This window comes from Carcharodon carcharias, chromosome 22 (genome assembly GCF_017639515.1).
Source record: "Carcharodon carcharias isolate sCarCar2 chromosome 22, sCarCar2.pri, whole genome shotgun sequence".
Classification (NCBI taxonomy): domain Eukaryota; kingdom Metazoa; phylum Chordata; class Chondrichthyes; order Lamniformes; family Lamnidae; genus Carcharodon; species Carcharodon carcharias.
The window spans coordinates 59,513,544-59,538,251 of record NC_054488.1 but is presented as its reverse complement, the minus strand read 5'-3'; the positions used below and the strand labels follow the sequence as shown (position 1 = coordinate 59,538,251).

Below are 24,708 nucleotides of genomic sequence, written 5' to 3'. Positions count from 1 at the left end.
ATTCAACAGATCATCCTCCACCTTTTTCACCAGCTCCAGCACCACCACCACCAAAACACTTCCCCTATCCTCCCCTTTCAGCATTCCAAAGGGACAGGTTCCTTCCACAACACTCTGGTCTACTCATCAGTTACCCTCTCTACCTTTCCATGCGAATGCTTGTCCTTTTATATCCTCCATCCTCACCAACCAGGGCCCAAACACACCTTCCAAGTGAAACAGCAATTTACATGTACTTCTTCCAATGTAGTATACTGCATTCATTGCTTACAATGTGGTCTCCTCATAGTGGGGAGATCAAACGCAGACTGGGTGATTGCTTTGTGGAACATCTCTGTTCTGTCCGCAAGCATGACCCTAAACCTCCTGTTGCTTGTCATTTTAGTTCTCTACCTTGCTCTCATTCTGACCTTTCTGTCCATGGCTTTACAATGTTCGTGAAGTTCAATTCCACCCTTCTGGACTCAACACTGAGTTCAACAATTTTAGATCATAACCTCTGCCTCCCTCTTGTTCTATACTTTTTTTTGCTGTGTTGATCTTGTTTCTTTCTTTAATCTTTCATGTTGCATTCAATGATTATGTAGCCTCATCTGGACACATCTTTTGATCCTTTACTATACCCATTATCACTCTCTTTGGCCTTGTCACCATGAAATCTTTTATAATTTAATCTCTCCTGCCTTCCATCCTATCACAGGCCTTCCCTTTTGTTCTTCCTGCCCCCTTCCACCCTTTCACTGGCTCAAAGCCTATTAACCTTCCTTTCTTCAGTTCTGATGAAAGGTCACCTTAACCTGAAATGTCAAATCTGTTTCTCTCCAAAGGTGATGCCTGACCTGATCAGTATTCCCAGCATTTTGTGTTTTTATTTCAGGTTTCCAGCATCTGCAGTATTTTGCTTTTGGATGTTCTGGGCAATGGCCTTTCTTGTTCATCTTTCTTTGCTTCGAGGGCCATTTCCATTTTGCAGTGGTGCTGATAGTAGAACTCCTTGGGTTATTATATGTGGTGATGATTGATTTGAATTTGGTTGATTGTTTTAGAAGTCTATGGCTAGGGAATGTGGGACATATTGCAATAAATTCCACAAATGTTTACACTTAATACATGTAGTGAGATTTACTGCTCAGTATCACAAGAGAGAGATAGATACACTGAGAAAGAAAAAGATGGAGAGAATGAGACCTAGGCAGAGAGAGAGAGAGAGAGAGAGAGATAGACATAGAAAAAGAGAGAGAGTGAGAGAGACAAAGGCAGAGAGAGAGAGAGAGAGACAGACAAGCAGATAGAGAAAGACAAAGAAAAGACACAGATAGGGGAGGCGATTCAGTGCATTATAACTGATAGATTATATTGAATAGTTTAGTTATCAAACTCCTGGTCTGCAAGAAATCCACCTTCAGGTTGCAGTTCTGAAGCAGATAGTTCTGTAATATTTTTATTATGAGTATACAGCACAATACACAACAAATCCCACACATTAAAAAAAATCAGTGAATATAAACTTTGTGGGACAATAAGATTCATATATACAAGGTATGAATAACATAAGTCCAATCAAGGATACATCTCATCTCAGACACCTGGTATGCAGACATCTCATATACAGTAAATCTCATCTCAGACATCCAATAGCTTGTTTTATTTGTGAAGTTCGTGCTGGGATTGAAACACTGCCATTTAAGGTGCCCATGTGTATTTATCTCCCAAGCCTGGTACTTTTGAGAGTTAGATGCTGAGTAAACCTCACCACTCTGCCCCAACAAGACGTTCAACTCTAACCTCAGAGTAGCTGCTTCCACTGCATGTGTGAAATTTCCCACACCATCCATCCAGTGCCCTCTGTGACTGAGATTGCCAGTAGGTACCGAACTCAGGCAATTTTGATGGGCAATTGCATCTGATCTGTGATCGTCAAAGATCTTTTATTTGGGACCCCTTTACAGTCAGAGGGCAAAAATATATTTGGATCTTATCAGTCTGGGCTGGATTTGAAGTTGGATTGAGGGAGTGAAAAGCCATTCTATACGGTAGCTGGGAGTCAAACAGAACTACATTCAGGCTGGGACCAGTGCCTTTAGAGCACGGAAGAAAATTGGTGAGAATACAAAGGGAGAATCCTGTGCATGAATGAAATCTGTTGCCAGCTGTAGATTATAAAGGTCAATGACTTGTATACCAGCCCAGCTACAATAAGAAGTTATTTTAAATAGGAATCAATGTATACATGGATGCGACTGATAGTTTGGATTTTACGGTACTTTGCATAAGATAGACACAGTTCCCTTTTACTCTTGTTCTAAATGTCACCCTGTTGCTTGAGAACACAGGACAATGAGTTCCACATTATAAACCAGGAGGTTCACAGTCAAATAAATGTACTTTCTCAATTTTTTAAGTATTATACTGTAGTTTAAAATGTGCTGTGTTCATTTGCAATTTCACAATTAATTCTGTGCCAAAAGTCAACAGCCTCAAATTGCATGAAATACTTTTTGTTTGAATGTTCCTGATTTACAGCGTTTGCATGTGTGCTAGCGATTTTGCACTTGAGTCGTTACCTAGGTGACATTTTCTGCCATTTCAGCACGTAACAAAGATGATAAAAAAAGACATGACTGTGTGTAACCAAGCAGGAACACAATGAAATGATATGGAAAGCACTTTAGTGCCTTGGCGAGAGCTCCTTTCAACCCCATGTTCTGCAGCTGGCGTTAGGTTGGAATAGATGCATTCCTGACAGGGAAAACACACACAATATTGATACTTTAGGTTGGTTATAACAATTATTACTTTAAGTTACAGTACTACAGACAACTCTCTCTATCAAGTGAGTAGGAGAGACATAAATTAGGAAGATCCCAGGTTCACCTGATCCCAGCTAGTTCTAGTGCTGTGAACATAGTGAAATGTCCCAATGCCCCTCACAGGAATGTTGTCAAAAAAACTTTACTCCAAGCACATAAGATATTTGGACAGACGATTCGAAGCTTGGTCATAGATAAGCTTTAAAGAGCACTGTAAAGGAGAAGAGAGTTGGATAGGTTTAGGGCCCAGGCAGTCGAAGGCACAGCCACCAATGGTGCAGTGATTTCTTTTCATTCATTCACGGGATGTGGGTGTCACTGGCTAGGCCAACATCTATTGCCCATCCCTAATTGCCTTTGAGAAGGTGGTGGTGAGCTGACTTCTTGAACCGCTGCAGTCCCTGTGGTGTAGATACACCCACAGTGCTGTTGTTTGGTGGGGAGGGGGGGGTGTGACTTTCCAAGTCAGGGTGGTGTTGGAAGGGAACTTCCAGGTGGTGATGTTCCCATGTGTCTGCTGCCTTTGTCCTTCTAGATGGTAGCAGTTGTGGGTTTGGAAGGTGCTGCTTAAGGACCTTTGGTGAGTTCCTACAATGCATTTTGTAAATGGCGTACACACTGCTGCCACATGCGTCCGTGGTGGAGGGAGTGAATGTTTGTGGATGGGGTGCCAATCAAGCGGGCTGCTTTATCCTGGATGGTGTCAAGTTTCTTGAGTGTTGTGGGAGCTGCACTCATCCAGGCAAGTGGGGAGTATTCCATTACACTCCTGATATGTGCCTTGTAGATGGAGGACAGGCTTTGGGGAGTCAGGAGGGGGGTCACTCATCACAGGAATCCAAGCCTCTTACCTGCTCTTGTAGCCACAGTATTTATATGGCTAGTCCAGTCCAGTCTCTGGTCAATGGTAACTCCCAGGATTCAGTGATGGTAATGCCAATGAATGTCAAGGGGCAATGTTAGATTCTCTCTTGTTGGAGAAGGTCATTGCCTGGCACTTGTCAGCCCAAGCCTGGATATCTGGATATTGTCCAGGTCTTTCTGCATTTGGACATGGACTGCTTCTGTATCTGAGGAGTTGCGAATGGTGAACATTGTGCAATCATCAGCGAACATCCCCATTTCTAACCTTATGATGAAAGGAAGATCATTGATGAAGCAGCTGAAGATGGTTGGGCCTAAGACACTACCCTGAGGAACTCCTGCAGTGATGTCCTGGAACTGAGCTGATTAACCTGCAACAGCCACAACCATCTTCCTTTGTGCTAGGTATGACTCCAACCAGCAAAGAGTTTTCCCCATTCCCACTGTCTCCAGTTTTGCCAGGGCTCCTTGATGTCATGGACAGTCATTCTCACCTCACCTCTGGAGTTCAGCTCTTTTGTCATGTCTGAACCAAGGCTGTAATGACGTCAGGAGCCGAGTGACCCTGGTGGAACCCAAACTGAGTGTCAGTGAGCAGGTCACTGCTAAGCAAGTGCCGCTTGATAGCACTGTTGATGACCATTTCCATCAATTTACTGATGATTGAGAGTAGACTGATGGGGTGGTAATTGGCCAGGTTGGATGTGTCCTGCTTTTTGTGTACAGGACATACCTGGGCAATTTTCCATATTGCCGGGTAGATGCCAGTGTTGTAGCTGTACTGGAACACTTCTGGAGCACAAGTCTTCAGTACTATTGCCAGGATACTGTCAGGGCCCATAGCCTTTGCAATATCCAGTGCCTTCAGACGTTTCTTGATATCACGTGTAGTGAATCGGATTGGTTGAAGACTGGCATCTGTGATGCTGGGGGCCTCTGCAGGATCATTCATTCAGCACTTCTGACTGAAGGTTGTTGCAAATACTTCAGCCTTATCTTTTGCACTGATGTGCTGGTCTCCCCTTCATTGAGGATGGGGATATTTGTGCAGCTTCCTCCTCCAGTGAGTTGTTTAATTGTTCACCACCATTCATGGCTGGATGTGGCAGGACCGCTGAGCTTAGATTTGACCCTGTTGGTTGTGGAATCACTTAGCTTTGTCTAACACTTACTGCTTATGCTGCTTGGCACGCAAGTAATCCTGTGTTGTAGCTTCATCAGGTTGACTTCATTTTTAGGTATGCCTGGTACTGCTCCTGCACTCTTCTTTGAACCAAGGTTGATCCCCTGGCTTGGTGGTAAAGGTAGAGTGGGGGATATGCCAGACCATGAGGTTACAGACTGTGGTCGAGTACAATTCTGCTGCTGCTGATGGCCCACAGTGCCTCTTGGTTGCCCAGTTTTGAGTTGCTAGGTCTGTTCAAAATCTATCCCATTTAGCACGGTGGTAGTGCCACATAACACAATGGAGGGTATCCTTAGCGTGAAGACGGAACTTTGTTTCCATAAGTACTGTGCGGTGGTCACTCCTCCCAATGCTGTCATGGACAGATGCATCTGCGACAGATGAGTGAGGATGAGGTCAAGTATGTTGTTCCCTCTTGTTGGTTCTCTCGCCATCTGCCGCAGACCCAGTCTAGCAGCTAAATTCTTTAGTCTGTAGTGGTGCTACCGAGCCACTCTTGGTGATAGACATTGAAGTCCCCACCGAGAGTATATTCTGCAATCTTGCCACCCTCAGTGTGCCCTCCATGTGGTGTTCAACATGGGAGTCAACTGAGGGGCTTGCTTGGTCATTTCAGAGGGCATTTATGAGTCAGCCACATTGCTGTGGATTTGAAGTCACATGTAGCCAGGCCAGGTAAGGACAGCAGATTTCCTTACCTGAAGGACATTAATGAACAAGATGGATTTTTATGACAATCAACAATGGTTTCATGGTCATCTTTAGATTTTTAATTTCAGATTTTTATTGAATTCAAATTCCACCATCTGCCGTGGTCTGATTCAAATCCAGAGCATTACTGTGAATCTCTGGATTACTAGTCCAGTGACAATACCACTATGTTACAGCTTCTCCCTATTAAAATCGGAGGACGCTTAAAAGGCCAGAATCAGAGGAGTGCAGAGGGTTGAGAGGCTGAAGGAGATTACAGAGATAGGGAGGGCTGAGGCCATGGAGGGATTTGAAAACAAATATTAGAATTTTAAAATTGAGACATTGCTGGACTGGGAGTTAATGGAGATCAGTGAGCACAGGGGTGATGCCAGGGATAAGAAACTTTAGTTACGAGGAGAGTTGAGTTACTGGGACCAATTCCACTATAGCTGGGAGACTTTTAAGAGATTTTAATAGTCAGTATAAACATCTGAACAAAGAAAAGATTGAAAGGGCTGAGAATAATAGATAGATATTTCCTGCTCTGATAATATTCTTTTTATAAGTACAGTAACAGCCTGTAGATAGGCACTGACCAATACAGACAACCTTCTAGATAATTGCCAACTCACACAGGAGTTTCTAAACTTTTTGTACGCTCACTGTGTCTCAGTGGAATCCAGCCAGTGGTATGTAGAAATCCTGCAGTCTGAAATGATTTCATCCAACAGTCCTGTGTTGGAGCTGGAGGTGAACGGTTCATCAGAGTAAGACTGAACATCTGAAATAAAGACAAGATAGCGATTGCCCAACCACTCTGACTAAGAGGCAAATGGAATAGGAAAGATGCTCCCCCTTTAAGGTTCAGTTGGTAACAGCACTGAAAAATCCAGCCCCAGGAAATATCAGGTTGAAGCATGTTGAAAATGCTGGAAATACTCAGGAGGTCTGGCAGCATCTGGAGAGAGAGAAAAACAGTTAATATTTCAAGTCGAATATGACTCCCATTCACGTCATATTCAACCCAGAATATTAACTATGTTTTTCTCTCCAAAGGCCTGATGTGTATTTCCAGCACTTTGTTTTTATTTCAGTATCTGCAGTATTTTGCTTCTATTCAAGCATGTTAGTGTTAAGTTAGCCTGAGCTCCACCAGGTGGCAATAGAGATATTACAATTGGCCACAGCATTCTGAACAAGATTGTGTAAAAACACCAACTGTTCATCAATACTCTGTTTCCTGTCACTCAACCAACTTTGTATCCATGTTGTTATTTCCCTTTTATTCCCTGGGTTTCAACTTCACCGGGAAGGCGATTATGTGGCATCGTATCAAATGCCTTTTGCAAGTCCATGCACACCACATCAACCACATTACCCTCATCAGCCCTCTCTATAATCTCACCAAAACACCCCCCTTGTTTTCTCCTGTTCCATGTACCCATGTCCTAAAACCTGAGCCTCATGGGGGGTGGGGCAGTCTTCTCATCAGACAACACTGATGCTGCTATTGATCAGGTTGCTTGGTGGCACGTGAAAGTGATGTGTGTAAATTAACTCTGAATCCATCTTTCCCTTCCACCAACATAGCTGAGATAAGGAACTTAACAGCAGGAAATTGAATGTGTTTTGCTCCAGAATGCAGTTCCAACACACTCTTAATACAGCTCTGCAGAGCAGTAAAGGTGGAGTAGGTGGGTGTTGAAGCCCCAGTAATATTCTGGTGAATCTGTGTTGCAACCTCCTAGGCCAATAAATCCTTCTTGAGGTGCAATGTGCAAAACTGAGCACTGTGCAGGATTCACCATGCCAAATTCTGTGTGCTGGATTTGCCATGATGTTTTCATTGTGCCAGATCCATCAGGCCTGGCGACTAGGAAGGCCTTGATGTAGAAGTGCCAAGAGGCCAGTGTAAAAATGGTGCACGTGGTTGGGATCTGTCTCAGCTGTCATGCCTTCCATGTTGGAATAGCTTACTCGCACTCAATGTAGACAATGTTCACAGACAAAGAATATGCTGAGGGCACCTGTGGGACTGTAGCAAAAGGAGGAATCACTGCCTTTAATATATAAATAAAGAGGTGAGAAAGAAACAATTACTTACTGGAATCGATCTTTAACTTCTCAAAGGACTTAGGAACATCATAGACCCCACTCTGACAGTTGACTAACGAGAAAAAACAAAATCATCAAGGTACATCAGGGACTGAAAATCTTAACTGCAGATCCCATCCCTTGTTGCTCTTCCTCTCCTCCCCGCCATTCAAGCTTTCCCCAGACACACTATTTCCTGCCAAAGGGATTGGGAGACATGTGACCCTCAAGTCTTCAGCAGTATCACTCCACAAACATCTGCTGAGGAAGGCATTTGAGTAGCCGAGGGATATCGGAATCTTCTTTCTCTCTCTCTCTCCCTGAGGCAGCACTGTTTATTATGCATGCCCTGCCCAAACATGAACTAGAGACAAAAACAACGAGTGACATTGCTGTGGAAACCCAATTCTTCCTCCATTCATTCTGCTAAGTTGCTGGTGGAAAGGCACAGAGGCCAACACTTCCTGCTGGTGAGCGAGAGAAGGATGGATGAAGAGCTGTGAACGGGTTGATTTTGTACAAGTCTCTTGGTGGCTGAGACTAAATAGCAATGTTAGAGACTTGGGAAACTGTCAGAGCTTGATGAGCAGAACTCTGCATCAGAATATAAATACAGCACAGAGATCTGTGTGCACATTTAGATCAGATGCACATAGCCCCATGTGTATATTTAGATGAAATATATAGAGACCTTTGATTCTGGAGATTCTTGATTGACAAGGCAGTCAAAGGGTATGAGGGGTGGACAGGGAGGGGAGTTGAGGCCATAATCAGTTCAGCCATGATCTTATCAAATGGCAGAGCAGGCTCAAGGGGCCAAATGGCTTTGTCCTGCTTCTAATTTGTATGTTTGCACAATTGTTCATATGACCCATTTAGATGAGTTGCACAGAGACTTTTGCATATATTTAGAATAGATATACAGAGATCTGGGTGCACATTTAGATAAGATATACAGAAGCCATGTGTACATTTAAGCAAGATGCACAGAAGTCTGCATGTACATTTACAAAGATCTGCATTTGTGGTACACAGGGCCTTTGAATGTTTAGTACAATGCTCAGACTATGATACATCCGATTTGAGATTGGCGCAGGCTCTACATTGCCACTGGAACAACAAAACTAGGCTCAATCCTGTGCCTGTAGTGAGACTGCAACAACGTTTTAACTCTGAACAGAGATATTGTTAACATGCGTACCTTTGCCAGCAACTTCAGGCCATGGACTCAGATCAACATCTGCCTTTGTCTCCTGTTTATCTGGGAGGTGGTCACATGTGATATCTGGAAGTGAGAAAGATCGAGGAAAATAAACACTAAATGAAATAGCCACGCAGCGAGGTTGCTGCCACATGGAGTTCTAACCCATCAGACTGATGAGAGGAAAATCCCCATCTGTTGGGTTTAAGGTGCAAGGCTCCTAAGACACAGAGTTTGAGGCATCCTGGGCTAATATTTGTCCACTAGCATTACTAAAATTATTTGGTCATTATTACGTTATTTTGTAGGAGCTTGCTTTGTGTAAATTGACTGCCTTGTTTTCTATGTTTCAGCAGTGCCTACATCTCGGGATTGGTTGTAAAGGCCTTTGGAACGTCCTGAGGTTATGAATAACTTAACGGAAATGTAAATTTTTTTTTCCCCTTTCTTTATTTCTGTTAGAATAGACTCCCAGATGATATTCAGGATGAGCTTGCATGTGAATAGTGATCAGACGGCAGCTTTGAACAGCTGTCTGAATCTGGGAAGAACGCATTTACTGTGTGAAACACTCCATAGTGGATACGTTAGTTTTGGAAAAACATTACTGTAATGCACTGATAATTCATTTTTAACAGAGCTACACAGTCCACACTGGTTTGAGATATACTGAAGAGATTTCTACTTCTAGAATCAATTAAGCTCAGACCCCTGGATCTGAGCCACAAGAAAATCTCACAATGTAAATAACATGTAATTAAAAAGATTATTATTAGGTGATGATTGAATGGCCCATTTCACTAATAATATGAACAAAGTACTTTGTTCCAGGTGCTTTCTCACCATTTGCTCCTCTGCTCAGTTTATTGGGTCCTTCCTGTGCCCATTGCTTACTGCTTCTCATTGGTCTCCCTTCATCTTTGCATTACTCAGCACTTCCTCTTGTGATCATTTCACACCTTACACACAAGTAATAATCTTAAACCCCAAGCAAATAATCTTATCGTGGTGAGCATGAGCAGGTGGCAGAAAATTGCCAATTAATAAACACAAAAATTGGAATCTCACTCAGAAACTGATGTGACTGGTGCAGCAGGTACTTTTCCTGGGTTTAGTGATCAGATATCTTCTGTAAAAGGAAGCTCTGCAGCTGACTAGGCTACACCTGAACCAGTGGCAAGATTGGGCCAACACTGGGTTTCCTCAGCAGTGAGGTCCCTCATCTTAACAAGTACAAACCTACTGTAAAATCATAGAATATTACAGCATAGAAGGAGGCCATTTGTGTTAGGCCAGGTATTGAGGGTTATGAAACGAAGGCAGATAAATGGAGTTAAGATTTGAGTAACCGTAATCTAGCAAAGGCAGTGTTGGCTATCACAGTTTCTGTATTCCACTTGGTCCATTGTGCTTATGCTGGCTCTTTGAAAGAGTTATCCTATTAGTCCTACTCTCTTGCTCTTTCCCCAGAGCCCTGCAAAATTTTCCCCTTCAAGAAATAACCCAATTCACTTTTTGAAAGATATTGTTGAATCTGCTTCCACCAACCTTTTCAGGGTACATTCCAGATTGTAATAATTCATTGTATTAAAAAAATTCTGATCTCACCTCTGATTCTTCGTAAACAATGAATGTCAAGCTTAAAGCATGTGTTTGGATGGATTTTACCCACTTAGTCTATTGGACAGGGAACTGTGACAACACTGTTTGGTCAGTTGAGTTAATGATTACCTCAATAACTGATATAAAGTAACCAGTACACAGTGGGAGTGTCCTATTAATATTGGTTTTGGCAATAAAACCAAGGGAAAGGACTGGCAGGACAGCAGAGGTAGTGCTGGCAGTGGAACTCTGACTGTAGGATGGCAAGATCTTGGTCGTCAATCCAAGGTGTTGCCCAACATGTATCAGTTCCAAAAGGCTGTCTCTGGGAGCAGCATACACACAGGCAGTTTGGAACAGGAGGAAGCCATTCAGCCTCATGTCTGTTCCGTCATACATTTAGATTACAGCTGATCTGTGTTTTAACTCCATTTACCCACATTGGTTCTGCACCCCTTTATTCCCTTATGCAATTGCAAAGGGCATGTGACTCAGTCTGTCCTGATTCCTTTAACTAGCTAAACAAAGCAAAAACACATTGATCATTTTGTGTTTAAAACTGGCCAGTGAGGTCAGTGCAGAACGCACTTGGGGGAAGCAACATTCCAGAGTGGGGGGAGGTGGGGAAATGGCTCTCTCAATGGATTCATCATTCACTGCACCACCTCCCCCACCCCCACCCTGGGGGTTCATCGTTCCCTTCAGATTTATTGCACCCTTCGGACTCTCATATGTACCGAGTGAAAAATGGTACACACCCCTGAGAGAAAAAGGAGGGAATGGGGAGGAAACATCATTGTCCTATTGCTGATTTAGGACCTGTTCAAGGAATTGGTTGATTTCTGAGAGCAGGGTTACCACTCGCAAAGCCCAATGGAACCAGGGAAAATCAGCAAAATTAACTTAAACAAGTTCAAGCGACGCCCACATCCCATAAATGAATTAAAAAAAACTATAATTCATTGGATTAAATAAACAAACACTATATAGACTACAGTCCAGAAATTCACACTTTAGAATAGCAGTATGGTTTCATTATCCACATCCTCCTCCCCTGTGCTGGATGATGTTACACTCTAGGAGCTCACATAAGAAGGTTCAACTACAATTAGATATCAGACCATAGTTAATGCAGCACTGAGCAAATCAGCCCAGTCGCAGAGTGAGCACCCAATTCCACCATAACAATTTTGTAACTGACCTAAAATGTTTAAATACTTAAACGAAGTCTCCCGAGATGCAACAGAAGATTTGTGGAGATGTACAGTGTCTGAGGTGAAGTCCTGACTCTGTATGTCTGAGGAGCTGAACAATGAGGAATGTTCCCGCTTGGTCGTGTCCTGACAAAGTGACGCTGCTCTTTCAATCAGACAGGGGATGTCGTGCCTAGGAAAGGAATTCTGAGTTACAGAGTGAAGGCATTTTCAGAGCGCTTGATTCACCAGGAAATCTTCCCACCATAGGGAAAACATAGGACAACCCAGTACAGCTGCACAACTCACATCAACCATCTCACTCCTCATAAACACATCCTCTCTCGCTCTCTCCCTCCATCATTTGGAGGCACAGACATTCTCAGACAAAGGTTCTTTGAAATACTCTTCTACACATTCTTATGCTCCATCTCTTTCTAGAATTTTCCTCTTCTCAAACATAACCTGGGTTTTTATAACACACGAGTTCCTTGCCATCACTGTCTCACTTTTGCACAAATACTCTATCAAACACATGTTTCTTTCACACATGTACAAACTCTCTATACCAATCTTTAAAGCTCGCAAACCCTTCCCTATCCACGGAGGATAAATGGCTGAAGAAAAGTACATAATGTACAAGTTGCATGTAAGTTGGGTCCTGTATCTACCCTTTTGCAAACGCTTTATTGCTGCACCATAAATTCTGATGTCATTGGATTTCCATTCTGGGATTTCAATATAACATAAAATAGATCCTATGCAGTGTTTCTGCTCCCATATGTTTTGGATAGGAGCATTTCCAATTCAAACAAATAAGCTTTATCACTTATTTTTTAATGAAATATCTTTGATGTATTTTGTCAACATTTCATTTGTGTGTGAGATGGTGATTCATTATAAAATATGAGTGGTTCTTCTGGTGCCTAAATCTGCCCATCGCAGCATCCGTTTCTATTTTAAACTTCCCCCAATGGTTTTGGCTCTATTACTGTGTCTGGAATAATTTCTTATAAATTTTAAATTCACTCTGAACTCAAAGTGAGTGGGGATTATTTCTTCTGGCCAGTGGGTCAGTAACCAGAGGTCACAGATTTTGAATAATTGGCAAAACTACTAGAGGGGAAATGAGGAAAAATTTCTCTGCATTGAGACAATTGGTAAAAGCAGCAGAAGGGTGTTCTGGAAAATAAACAGTTTACACAGTTGTTATGATCTGGAACACGCTACCTGAAAGTATAGTGGCAACTGGACATGTACTTAAAAAGGACTAATCTTCAGGGTTACAGGGAAAAAGCTATATTGAGAGACTAAATTGTACAGCTCTTTTAAAGAGCATGAAGTGGCTTCTTTCCGTGATGTAAGATTCTATGATTCTATAACTCATTAAAATCTGATCTCTTCTGGCTTATCCTGAAGTAATATTCTGGATTTCGGGGAAACCGCACGTACCACTGGGGAAGGCTCACCATGTACAAGCGGAGTTCTTCTTCCCTGGTCCAGGAAGCTGCATGGCTTTCCACAGAAACTCCATCCATACAGCCCGCAGATCCGACCTTTCCGCAGCCTGATACACAAAACAAGGAGACCGAACAAGGTGAAGAAATGGGTGGGTCACCATTCTTAATCTATGTAATGAAGGAACAGAAATTGACGCGGGGATTGAGCTGTGCAAGTCTGGAACATTGCTGATGACTCAGATCCATAGAACTACATAGAATTTACAGCACAGAAACAGTCCATTTGAATGAATGGGTCCATGCCAGTGTTTATGCTCCACATGAGTCTCTCTCCATTTTTTTTCATCACTCCATCAACATATCCTTCTATTCCTTTCTCCCTAATGTGTTTATCTAGTCTCCTTTAAATCCATCTATTCTATTCACCTCACATACTCCCTGTGGTGGTAACTTCCACATTCTCACCTCTCTCTGGCTAAATAAGTTTCTCCTGAATTCCCTTTTGGATTTATTAATGGTCAACTTATATTTATGACCTTTAATTTTGGTTTCCCCACAAGTGGAAACTCTTCACTGCATATACTCTATCAGATCCCTTCAGAACCTTAAAGATCTCTATCATGTCATCCTCAGTTTTCCCTTTTCTGGAAAAAGAGAGCCCCACAGCCTGTTAAGTCTTTCGTGAGAGTTCTAATCAGCATTCGAATGCTGCCCCTGAACTTTAAGCCGTTTAAAATTATAAACATAATAGATTAGCTAAATTAGACTAAGTGGTGACTTGGGCCCGAGCTTGGTAGGTAAAAACCATCAGTTCCACTAAGGCATAAGGCCAGCAAGTGCTATCTTTAATGCCCTGGCCTGTACTAAGTTAACTGGTCTTAGCCGGGGTGCCCACATACAATTAGCCTCAACAACTGCGAGTTAGGGAAAAGAAAGGAATGGATTAAGCCATTTCACTGCTTTGAAAGTTTGCTTACAACTAAAAAAAATTGTAATGTGAGGAGCTGAGCTCTTGCATTCACTGGAGCAACAATAATAACTTGGGATTTCTAAAGCACCTTTAACATAGTTAAATCTCAGAGTTACGAGCAAAAATTGAGCAAACCACATAGTAAAGTATGAAGGCAGATGACTACAAAAAAGTAGATTTTAAAAAGTGTCTTAAAAGGAGGAGGTGGTTTAGGGAGGAAGTTCCAGAGTTTAGGGTCTTGGCAGCTGAAGGCACTGCCACCAATGGTGGAGTGATTAAAATCAGGCATGCTCAAGAGGCCAGAATAGGAGGAGCACAGAGATTTCAGAGGGTTGTAGTGCTGGAGGCAGTTAGAGGCCATGGAGGGATTTGAAAACAAAAGCAAAACAGTCTAAGAAAAACTAGTCTTTCAAAAATCACCATCTTCCTAAACATCTTTTTAAAAAAGATCCATGGTACCAAGCAGTATTGCTTCATGTATTTGCATCATACTTACATAGATTGATGTGCGAATCAAAGCATGGTTCGCCACAGCTTTCTAATTATTAACACACAATCTTTATGGCAATTCCCAAGAAGTTTATTACAGTGGAATAGACAACAGGTGTCAAGGAGAGGATGAGATTGTGAAGAATACAGCAAAGTTGGGAATGGTGATGGGTTCTATATGATAAGATGGAGGGGAGAACAAAATAGGCAATGTTGGGCCAAACATCTTTTCCTGATCCTGAAAGTGGTCCCATCGTCATTTAAAACATCAATTTTTATTCACTTTCCCAAATTGTTCAAAAGAGATTCAATTAGATCTTCCAGTTGTGACTCTCATTGCTGGTGACATTGAGGATTATATGGCAATTCAGAAGAATATTTAAGTTACTCGTGAATGAAATTCCTCAACTGATTACCATAACAACCAATTACTCAAACAGGAGAAACAGCCATGCATTTTATAAGTGTTTACATTTTAGCTTAATAAAATAAAAAGGCCACTGAGGCAAACTAGGAAGTGGAAACATGTAAGCCATTGGCTGCTAAATATAATCAGCGATCAGTACAATAGGCATTTTGCCATTATCTAATCTCCACAGACACTGGCTCAACTTGTGGTCTTACACAGTTTAGACTTACCAGCAATTTCCTCTTCCCGTTTTTCATGACTATTTCAAAGGGATATTCATGGTTTGTGGCTTTGATTTCTCTCACGGACTGAACCTGTCGTTGGATAAGTTCTGTGATTAATACGTTTGATCAGCTTGTAATTATATTTATTGCAGTTTTTCCTATTTCTCCTGAAGGCCTGAATTCCTGCTGCAATACAATCCCATGAGAACTGTCACCACCTTACTAAAGTGGCCACTTTTTTATGTGCAGAGTCTTGCCAATGGGTTTATGCAACTGGTATGCATTTGAATGCAAACCAATTTCAGATCAGCAGAGCAGATGAATTTGATTCCAATTTCCACTCACCCTCAAGTACCATGAAAATATGCTCTCTCCTCAGAATGCCATTCCAGAGGGTTGAGCACTTAATCTAGGCTCACAGTTCGGTGAATACTGAGAGAGCATTGCACTGTCATCTTTCAAATGTGATATTATACTGAGGCCCCAGATGTCCAATCAGGTGGATGTACAAAATACTATATTTGAAGAGGAGATGGTGGGATTTCCCAGGTATCCTGGCCGACATTTATCGCTCAACCATAAATCATTAAAACAGATGATCCCATCATTTATCCCATCTGTGGGAATTTGCTGTGCACAATTTGGTTGCCCTGTACCTACATAAGTGATTACACTTCAAAAAAAACATTGCCAATGAAGTGCTTTGGGAACTTCTGAGGTCATGAAAGGCACTATGGAAGTTCTTCCTTTTATCTTTCCATTTTCCAGTTGCAGCTTGTATTTCAATTTTGGGAATCTACCATTCAACATATTAATCTTCTGAATCCTTCAATTAGATTAGTTTGTAGTTCACTTCCTGGTTTCCATTGTTAATGCAAACTATCCAAACTCCAATTAAATTCCAGCTTGTAACTCACTCCTGTTATCTCTTATTCTACATTTAAAAAGAACCCTCTGAACCCCTCAATTAGATTCCAGCTAGCAACTCACTCCAGGGTATCTGTTATTCTATATATGAGCCATCTAAAGCTCTTAAATAAATTCCAGCCTATAACTCACTTCTGCACTATATATCATAAACAGCACAGAAGGGGCCTTTCCAGCTCATTGCGTCTCTTCTTGAATGAGTTATCAATTAGTCCCCTGTCCATTCTTCATAGCCCTGAAAATATTTCATTTTTAAATATTGGAAGTAATTATTGAATCTGTTTCCACCATCCTTTCAGGCAGTTCATTCCCGATCAGAACTTGCTGAGTAAAATAAATTATCCTCATCCACCCCTGCCCCCCCCACCCGCCCTGTGTCCTCTGGTTACTGACCCTCCTATTAGCTGTTTCTCTCTACCTGTTCTATCAAAGCTCGTCAATTTTGGACACTTCTATTAAATCTCTGTTTAACTTTCTCTGATCCAAGGAAACAATTTCAGCTTCTCCAGTCTCCACCTAACTGAATCCCTCATCTCTGATAACATTCTGCTACATTTCCTCTGCATCCTCACCAAGATTTTGACAACCTTCTTAATGTGTGGTGCCCTGAATTGGACACAATACTCTAGCTGAGCTCTAACCAGTGATGTATAAAGGGTCAGCATTGCTTCTTTGCTTTTGTACTTTATGCCTCTCTTTATAAAGCTTAGGATCTTGTATGCATTTTTTAAACAGGTTTATCAACTTGTCCTGCCGACTTCAAAGATATGTTTATGTCAACCTTCAGATCTCACTATTCCTGCACGTCCTTTAAGATGTTACTGCCTCTCCTCATTTTTCCTTCCCCTTAACAACCCTTTGAATCTCTTAAGATTCCAGATTGTAGCTCTGCTGTAACCTAGTGACTATCCCTGTAATCTGCAATCCTTCCCTCAGTGAAAGGAGTATTACCCTTTAATGAATCAGACTAAAATATTCACATTTATACAGTTCAGTACATTACTTGATCCCAGGAGGGGCATACATGTTATCGTCAGGTGATTCTTATATGACTTTTCTTCAGAATCCACCCAGCAGCTTCTATTTTTTTGTACCATGTGCTCAGTTTATTATGCTCTGTCTCTCTGGTATAGGTAACAATTTGTTCAAAGATTAGATTTTAAAAGTGTGCCAAAAACAGGACAATGTCAGGGTGGATGAGAAATAGTCACATGGCTGTTACCTTAAAAAAAATATAAATAAATGGGTTGGATAGAAAGAAAGTTCTGCCGGTGAGGGAGTCTAGGACAAGGGGACATAATTTTAAAACCAGAGCCAAGCCATTCAGGAGAGAATTTAGGAAAACACTTGTACAAGTGTGAAAATTCACTCTCACAAAAAACAGTAGATGTTAGCTCAATCAATAATTCAAGGTCTGAAATCAATAGGTTTTGGCTAAACAAGACTATAAAAGGTTATGGAACCAAGGCAGGTGCATGGAGCTACAATACAGATTAGGCATTATCTTGCTGAATGACAGTAAATGCTCAAGCCTCTAGAGCGAGGCCATATTCTTTTGGAACTGAGCTGACCGATCATTTGTTCCCCTTCACCATAAGGTCAGGCTACCTGAATGTGGTGAGGATATGCTTTGAAAAGGCCGGGGCAAGTGCCAAAAACTGGGAGGAGCGTACACCAAGGTGAGGCACAAACTGGGCATGTGGGAGCAATGCTCCCTCTCCATTTCAAGTAAGAGCCTGGTCAACAGGTGTGAGGTGCTCTCGATGTTGCTGTACAGGTATGGCACATGCCCTGATTTTGCGCCGCAGCTGTCACTTGAGCCATCTACATCATCTGGAGATCAAAGTTGAGTCATGTCTGCAGGGACACCATGTACAAATCTCTGGATTGGTTAGGGGGGGGGGGGGGGTAAAAACATAGCCAACGTCGCCCTAATCCTGATGGCCACCTTTGTATGCAGCTGCATCAAGCTGCGCATAGACCCTCAGTACACAAACGGCAAGTGTCACCTGGCCCCGATGTTGCGAAGGATGGGTCTGGCCACATTGCTGTGGAATGCTCCAAATAGTTGGACCGTGCCATATCACCTGTCCCTCATGGAAATGGTTGTGCACAAATACACCTTTGACCACAAGTCCATCAGGCAATGGTCTGCATGTAATGGCCTCGAGGCCCTGAAGGAAAAGGAGATGGTGGATCCTGTTGGATGGTTCCCTCAGCAGACTGTCAAAAGTCATTTTGCAGAATGCCTCATCACTAGAACTTTCAAACAAGCACCAAGACCTAGCTTGGCTGGTGATGAGAAGTGCACTCCCTGTCAGATCCTTCATGCATGCCCAAAGTCTCTGTGCCATTGCACGCACACATGCTGCCCTTGAAGCAGCTGCAGGGGTGGGGGGAGGGTGTTGAAGGGACGGTCACACACTGCCCTGTGGAATGTGTCTTTGCAAAGAAGATCTGGAAAGAGATGCAGTGGTTTTTGACAAGGTTTATCCCAAGCAGCTCTATGAGCTGTTCCCATTGACACACACTGGGACAAACATCAACTGTTTCTGGGGGATTATCAATTTGGTGAAAGACACTCTTTGGTCTGCCCGAAATTTGGTGATCTTCCAGTGCAAAGAGTTGCTGCAGACTGGCACATTCCAAGATCCAGGACTACATGCTGAGGGAGGCACTAAAGCCTGGAGCAGGGACTGCAACGGCACAATGGGGAAGGGCCAGTATGTAAAGCTTTTCAGCCATAATGCACTGAAGGGCTGGTAACCATGAAGAACCTCTAGGACTGTAAGGATGTTCTTGACTGTACAAAGTAAATGCAACTGTGTAGAAGCACCTCAGTGTGCAACGTGATCTATGTAGAAAATGCGAATATCATTGCACTTTCCTGTTATGACAATTTGAAATGTTTTGTAATATTCTTTTAGATGTTTTATAAATAAAGTATTTTTTTTGCAAAAAAGAGACAGTAGAGTCTCAAGAGGCCAGACAACATATCTTCTCAATTGTTACAAAACATGTAGTTTAAATAATGAGAGCAATCTGTGCAACATCTTCAACCCAAATACATGAAGAGCAAAGGAAAAAGATACTTCAGTATTTTTTTTCCTTCTTCCATTACATTGCTGACCTATTTAGACTGTACCTGTGCTATGAGTCATTCAGTGACTGGCAGGTGAGCTGGAGATCTGCTCTTTGGGTGTCAATGTTTCTGCTTGAATCATGTGTGAAATTGCCTCAGGGTATTTTGCTCTCTAAATTTCCCACACATTGTGCCAGTGACAAGTTTTCTTTTCTAGAGTACTTTCCCATAATGGTTGCGCCATCAAAAACAGCTCATCCCATTCTCTCTACAAAGCATAAAAGATTAGAATTTCTATAACTCCTTTCATGAAATCTTGGGACATCTCAGGATGTCCCAAAACACTTCACAGCCAATTAAGTTTTTATGAAGTGTAGTCAATGATGTAATGTAGGAAACACAGCAGTTAAGTTGTGCACAGCAAAGACTTACAAGGAACTGGTGGGCAGCACAGTGTCTCAGAAATGTAGGTCTACAAACATATCTTTGGAAATTCGAAGCATTCTGTTACAGCAAAGCAGGAAGTTTGACCTGTGGATTTTTAAACCCTTCAAGTTATGTGGTGTTTAAATAATTCTACATAGGTAAAAAGTAAAGGGTCTAGAAAACAGGAAGATTTTTTAAGCTCTGGTGCACTCTGCAATGTAGAAGTGCAGAGAATTCTGGAATGAAGATTTCCCGCTTCATGAAAACAATCCCACCATGTTGAATTAATTCCAGTCTAGTCTCACAGCAGTCCTGATGGTGGCCAGTACTCTGAATATTTTATTTAAAAAGCCAAAGGGAATGCATGGAGAGAGCTCTGCCAAGGCAGAGATGAAAAAACAAAAGCTCTTCTGACAATGGCTGAAATTGGGAAATCAGTGCATGGGGAACTTCAAGACGAAGTACTTCCTGCCATTCCATGGCAGAATATGTTGAGATACCAAATAACAATGACATACAGCAACAGTAAGACACTATGGCGGTGGAAATTTATTTTGCATGGTGAGGCAAAACAGGTGAGATTGGGTTGTTGCCTGTTGTACACAGCGCATAATATTCAGTTCCTTTGCAGTTAATGCTGCCCATGAAGGGTGGCCAATCTAGTATCACCCATTTTGCGTTGCCCAGAAAGACAAATTCCTACCACTTAATGTCATAATACACTCAATTTTCATTAGAGACATTCTAAACATGACTCACCATGTAGATATAGTATTGACCGCGGAGGTGACACTATGGAGAAATAAAATTATAGTGTTATTCAGGCCATACATATTATCTACAAACATACAAACTAGGAGGAGTAGACCACTCTGCCCTTCAAGCCTGCTCCGCCATTCAATAAGTTCATGGCTGATCTGATTGTACCTTCCCACCTACCCCCACAACCTTTCGCCCCTTGTTAATCGAGAATCTATCTAGCTCTGCTTTAATAACATTCAAAGACCCTGCTTCCACTGCTTTTTCAGGAAGAGAATTTCAAAGACTCATGACCCTCTGTCATACAGTGAGCTAAGAAATAATGCCAGAACAGTAAAGGAGATGGTTTTTTTAAGCAAAATGCTTACCGACTCACAATCCTTTTCAGTGTAGAAAAATAAGGTGGTATTTTGGAGTCTAAACCAGTATTTTGCCCAAGCAAACCTCTGCAAAGGGAGAGAAAGAGAAATTTCAGTCTTTACTCTTTAGAATACTGGATTTGTCCAGTTTCCTTATGCCTTACAGAATTCCAAAGACACAAAACAATTAAATGAAAACAAAACTTACCATCTTATCTTTTCGCTTTTTCAAATATCCTTCAAAAACCAGGTCTTTGCCATTCTCACTAGAAGCCATCATAACGAGCGTTTATGATTTGCAGTTGACTCGGTGGAAACATTTATGCATTGATGAGGCTGATCTGGAGTTGCAGTTTCCACAAAACTCTTCTGCTTTTCTCACAAAGGATCAGCTTTTTTGTGACCTAGTACAGGTGTACGTGTGATAGCACCACCCCCACTAGAACTAGACAATCAAGGTTGGCTTGCCAAAACACTTCCTTGTACTCTGCTACAGGCATAATTTCAATAATCATTTAACCCTTTATGGGTAAAATACTACAGCTGCACGCTTTCAAAATTATAAAGTTCAGTTCCAATATCTTTGAGAGGATTTTGGATCAGGTGCAATATCTTTGGCATTACTCACCTTGGACAAAATATTACAGCCTTACACCTCATAGAAGGAAAAATAAGTACAACTGTTATTCTATTGCTAGCGATAGTATAATATTCTGACCAGATTAATGTTTAGCCCCCAAGAACCATGCTCTACAAGACTTCTTAGTATTTTGGGTGAAAAATCATATTGGGCAATCCACAGGTGTGCTGAGAACTTAAGGTCAAAGCCATAAACACTGGTGTATAACACATTGAATAAAATAAGCTTTGGAACTATGAAGAAGGTACTAAGAAGATTAAGCAGGAAGGCAAAATACTGAATGAAAACTGGAAATATTCCAGGACTGTTTTAAGGAAAGTTGCACGGGTCAATCACATCACCATGAAGCAGGCTCATATTCTGAAAATTCCCTACCTTTGCGACACTGCTGTGGGGAGAAAGAGACTAGAATTCAGATCTTCCTTGCATGGAGAGAGGGCCAATCATTCCAACAACTCCCAGCAGGTGCAGTACAACAGTGCCAGTAGAAGCTCGTAAGTGGGCCCCTGCCTATCCTCTTAGCCGGGGAAAGATGAATAGCAGATACGCTTGGGATGGGGAGAAGTGAATTACAAACAAATAGAAAAGATGGCCTTAAGGGCTACGCAAAAAGGGAATATAATCACAGGACAGGTTACGGAAGTTTAAAAAAATCTGGAAATTTAAGAACGGTGAATCAATAAATATTTAAAAAGAGTGACACATTTTTGGATCCAAGAGAAGCTGGGTGAGGACACACACACACAGACACACACACACACACACACAGACACACACAGACACACACAGACACACACACACACACACAGACACAGACACACACAGACACACACACACACAGACACACACACACACACAGACACACACACACACACAGACACACACAGACACACACACACACACAGACACACACACACACACACAGACACACACACAGACACACAGACACACACACACAGACACACACACACACAGACACACAGACACACACACACACAGACACACACACACACAGACACACACACACACACACAGACACACACACACACACACACAGACACACACACACACACACACACACACACACAGACACACACACAGACACACACACAGACACACACACAGACACACACACACACACAGACACACACACACACAGACACACACAGACACACACACACAGACACACACACACACACAGACACACACACACACACACACAGACACACACACACACACACAGACACACACAGACACAGACACACACAGACACACACACACACACACACACACACACACACACACACACACACAGACACACACACACACACACACACACACAGAGGGGAGGTCTAGGTGCAGAACGCTGGGGAGTTTCACAGCTGAATCCTGAAGCTAAGAAAGAAAATGAGCAAGATTAAAATCAGTCTTACAGACCCACTTAGTCTAAAATCCACAGTGGTTCACATGACTGAGGGCATTTTATAGGATGGGAATTACTCACTTGCTAAAGTGAAACAAGCAACATTTTTCGGTTCTTCTGATGTTAGTAAAATTATATGTAAAAGAGACATAATCAAAAGATTAACGGCATTTAAACCAATTAGATTGAACAATGGCCCAGCAATAGAAAGTCAAAAGGGTTGATAAACAACATGGCTTTACCTGGGAGCAGTTACAACTGTAAATGGTTGATGTTATCTTCAGTGTTCAGAAATGGCATTTAGGAGTGAGTCCATGAACTGTTTTTAAAAGAAATGTGATGGTTGCTTGAAAAAGAATATTAAAGGATATGGATGCAAACAGGAGTGTGGGGTTAGGTTTGGCAGTTCAGGTGGAGGGAAAAATTGGCAGATACTTGATTGGTCAAAAGGCCTTTCAGCACTGTAACATTCTACAAAACCAAACTTCTAGCCAAATCGTTCAAAAGACAGATTGCAATGGAATGAGGCTAGAACACACAGACAAGCAAATATCCATTGTATAAATGAAAATGATTGCTTGCTATATGCAAACATTTCTTGATCCAACAGGATGCCTTCGCCACAGTTTTTTCATTCAAATTTAACCTATTGATTGGGAGAAGTCAAATGTTCCTGCTCAGCAGTCAACCTTGTCCTATATAGATTCAAGCCAATACAGGCCCATAACGCAGCATAACCAACCACCAGAAAGAAATGATTCTAATGCGTAGATGCAATGTGTGGCAATAATTCCTGTTCAAAGAATAAACGGATTCAGATTACCCAGATATCAAATCCCCGCTCAAGGATATAGTTACTTTCCTTTCTGTCTGTTTAATTTAAACCTGAAGAAAAGCAAGTCTAACTTGCAGTATTTGCTGCCAACAAAACTTGGTATAGTTTGAAGATGTAGTGAAACTGGCACCTGTCCTGGCAATAAATGTTACTTTTCCACTCCTTATTTACTCCTTCATTCTTAGCATGGATCAACGACTTGTATTTATGTAGCACTTTTAACATGGTAAAACGTCCCCAGGTCCTTCACAGGAACATCAAACAAAATTTAACAGAGATACATAAGGAAGTATTAGGACAGATGATCAAAGAGGTAGGTTTTAAGGAGTGTTTTGAAGGATGAGAGGTAGAGATGTTTAAGGAGGGAATAGCTTAGGGCCCAGGAAACTGAAGACGTCTATGCCAATTGTGGAGCGATGAAAATCCCATTCTCCAATTAAATCCTCTTAATGCAAACAACCCAGTGCTGTTATTTCACATGTTAAGGATAAGGGGAACAGCAAAAGGAGAAGTCAGTTGTACAGATTCGTAGATGGGAAATCTTAATATGGGTAAAACCCTATGGGGAGGAGCTACTTCCTGTAAACTGGAAATGCAATTTCAATGGGGAACTATGTAGAATAAGAGTGGATAGGAAAGAATTTAACAAAAATAATTAAGCAACAGTATTTCAGTTAAGGCAAGAGTAAGCTTGGGGGTGGGAGGAATCACAGATTGTTTGGTTCTTTTGGGATTGCAAATGAACAGGAATGGAAGCCATTGGTTTACTTTCCCAGTCTAAAAGCCAGTAGCACAGGGGCAGCAATGCCTACATTTTATGATTTGTTACTGAGACTGCTGGGGTAGTCAGTTTGAATCTTTTGAGAGCATGTATTAGTTTCTGTGCTTTTAGATAGCAAATACCTGATCTACATTTTGACCATCCCAAAGGGAAAAACTGGGCAGGGTGGGTGGGGTTGGAATGCTGTGAAGTGTTCTTCTCAGTCCTTCTCAGAGGGCTCAAACGTGCTCAAAAGACATCAGGTGCATTCCTATTATTGGAGCTACCAGCAGTGCTCTAGT

At 41.9% G+C, this 24,708-nt stretch overlaps 1 protein-coding gene across 3 annotated transcripts; it reads right to left on the bottom strand.

Moving 5' to 3' along the window:
- Nucleotides 1-1,411: 1,411 nt before the first annotated feature.
- Nucleotides 1,412-21,312, bottom strand: LOC121293802. 3 transcript variants are annotated; one of them, XM_041217133.1, is made up of 10 exons: nt 20,957-21,311; nt 20,758-20,835; nt 20,390-20,422; nt 15,202-15,285; nt 13,113-13,210; nt 11,652-11,836; nt 8,849-8,932; nt 7,658-7,720; nt 6,217-6,334; nt 1,412-2,739 (listed from the first exon to the last, which is right to left on the bottom strand). In XM_041217133.1, exons 1-10 carry the CDS (start codon nt 21,026-21,028, stop codon nt 2,718-2,720), a joined length of 837 nt encoding a protein of 278 aa, XP_041073067.1. In that variant the 5' UTR covers nt 21,029-21,311; the 3' UTR covers nt 1,412-2,717. The 3 variants fall into 3 exon arrangements, with proteins under 3 accessions (XP_041073067.1, XP_041073069.1, XP_041073070.1); XM_041217135.1 differs by having other exon boundaries at nt 6,186-6,334; nt 20,957-21,309; XM_041217136.1 differs by lacking the exon at nt 20,758-20,835 and having other exon boundaries at nt 20,957-21,312.
- Nucleotides 21,313-24,708: the final 3,396 nt, after the last annotated feature.

Bases quoted from the DNA above. Each gene is read 5' to 3' on its own strand.
- LOC121293802 (XM_041217133.1), bottom strand. From the start codon at position 21,028: ATGATGGCTTCTAGTGAGAATGGCAAAGACCTGGTTTTTGAAGGATAT. The intron at 20,423-20,757 runs GTAAGCATTTTG...ATTTCTCCATAG, and splicing joins CTGAAAAGGATTGTGAGTCG to TGTCACCTCCGCGGTCAATA. The intron at 13,211-15,201 runs GTAAGTCTAAAC...TTTGTGTATCAG, and splicing joins ACGGGAAGAGGAAATTGCTG to GCTGCGGAAAGGTCGGATCT.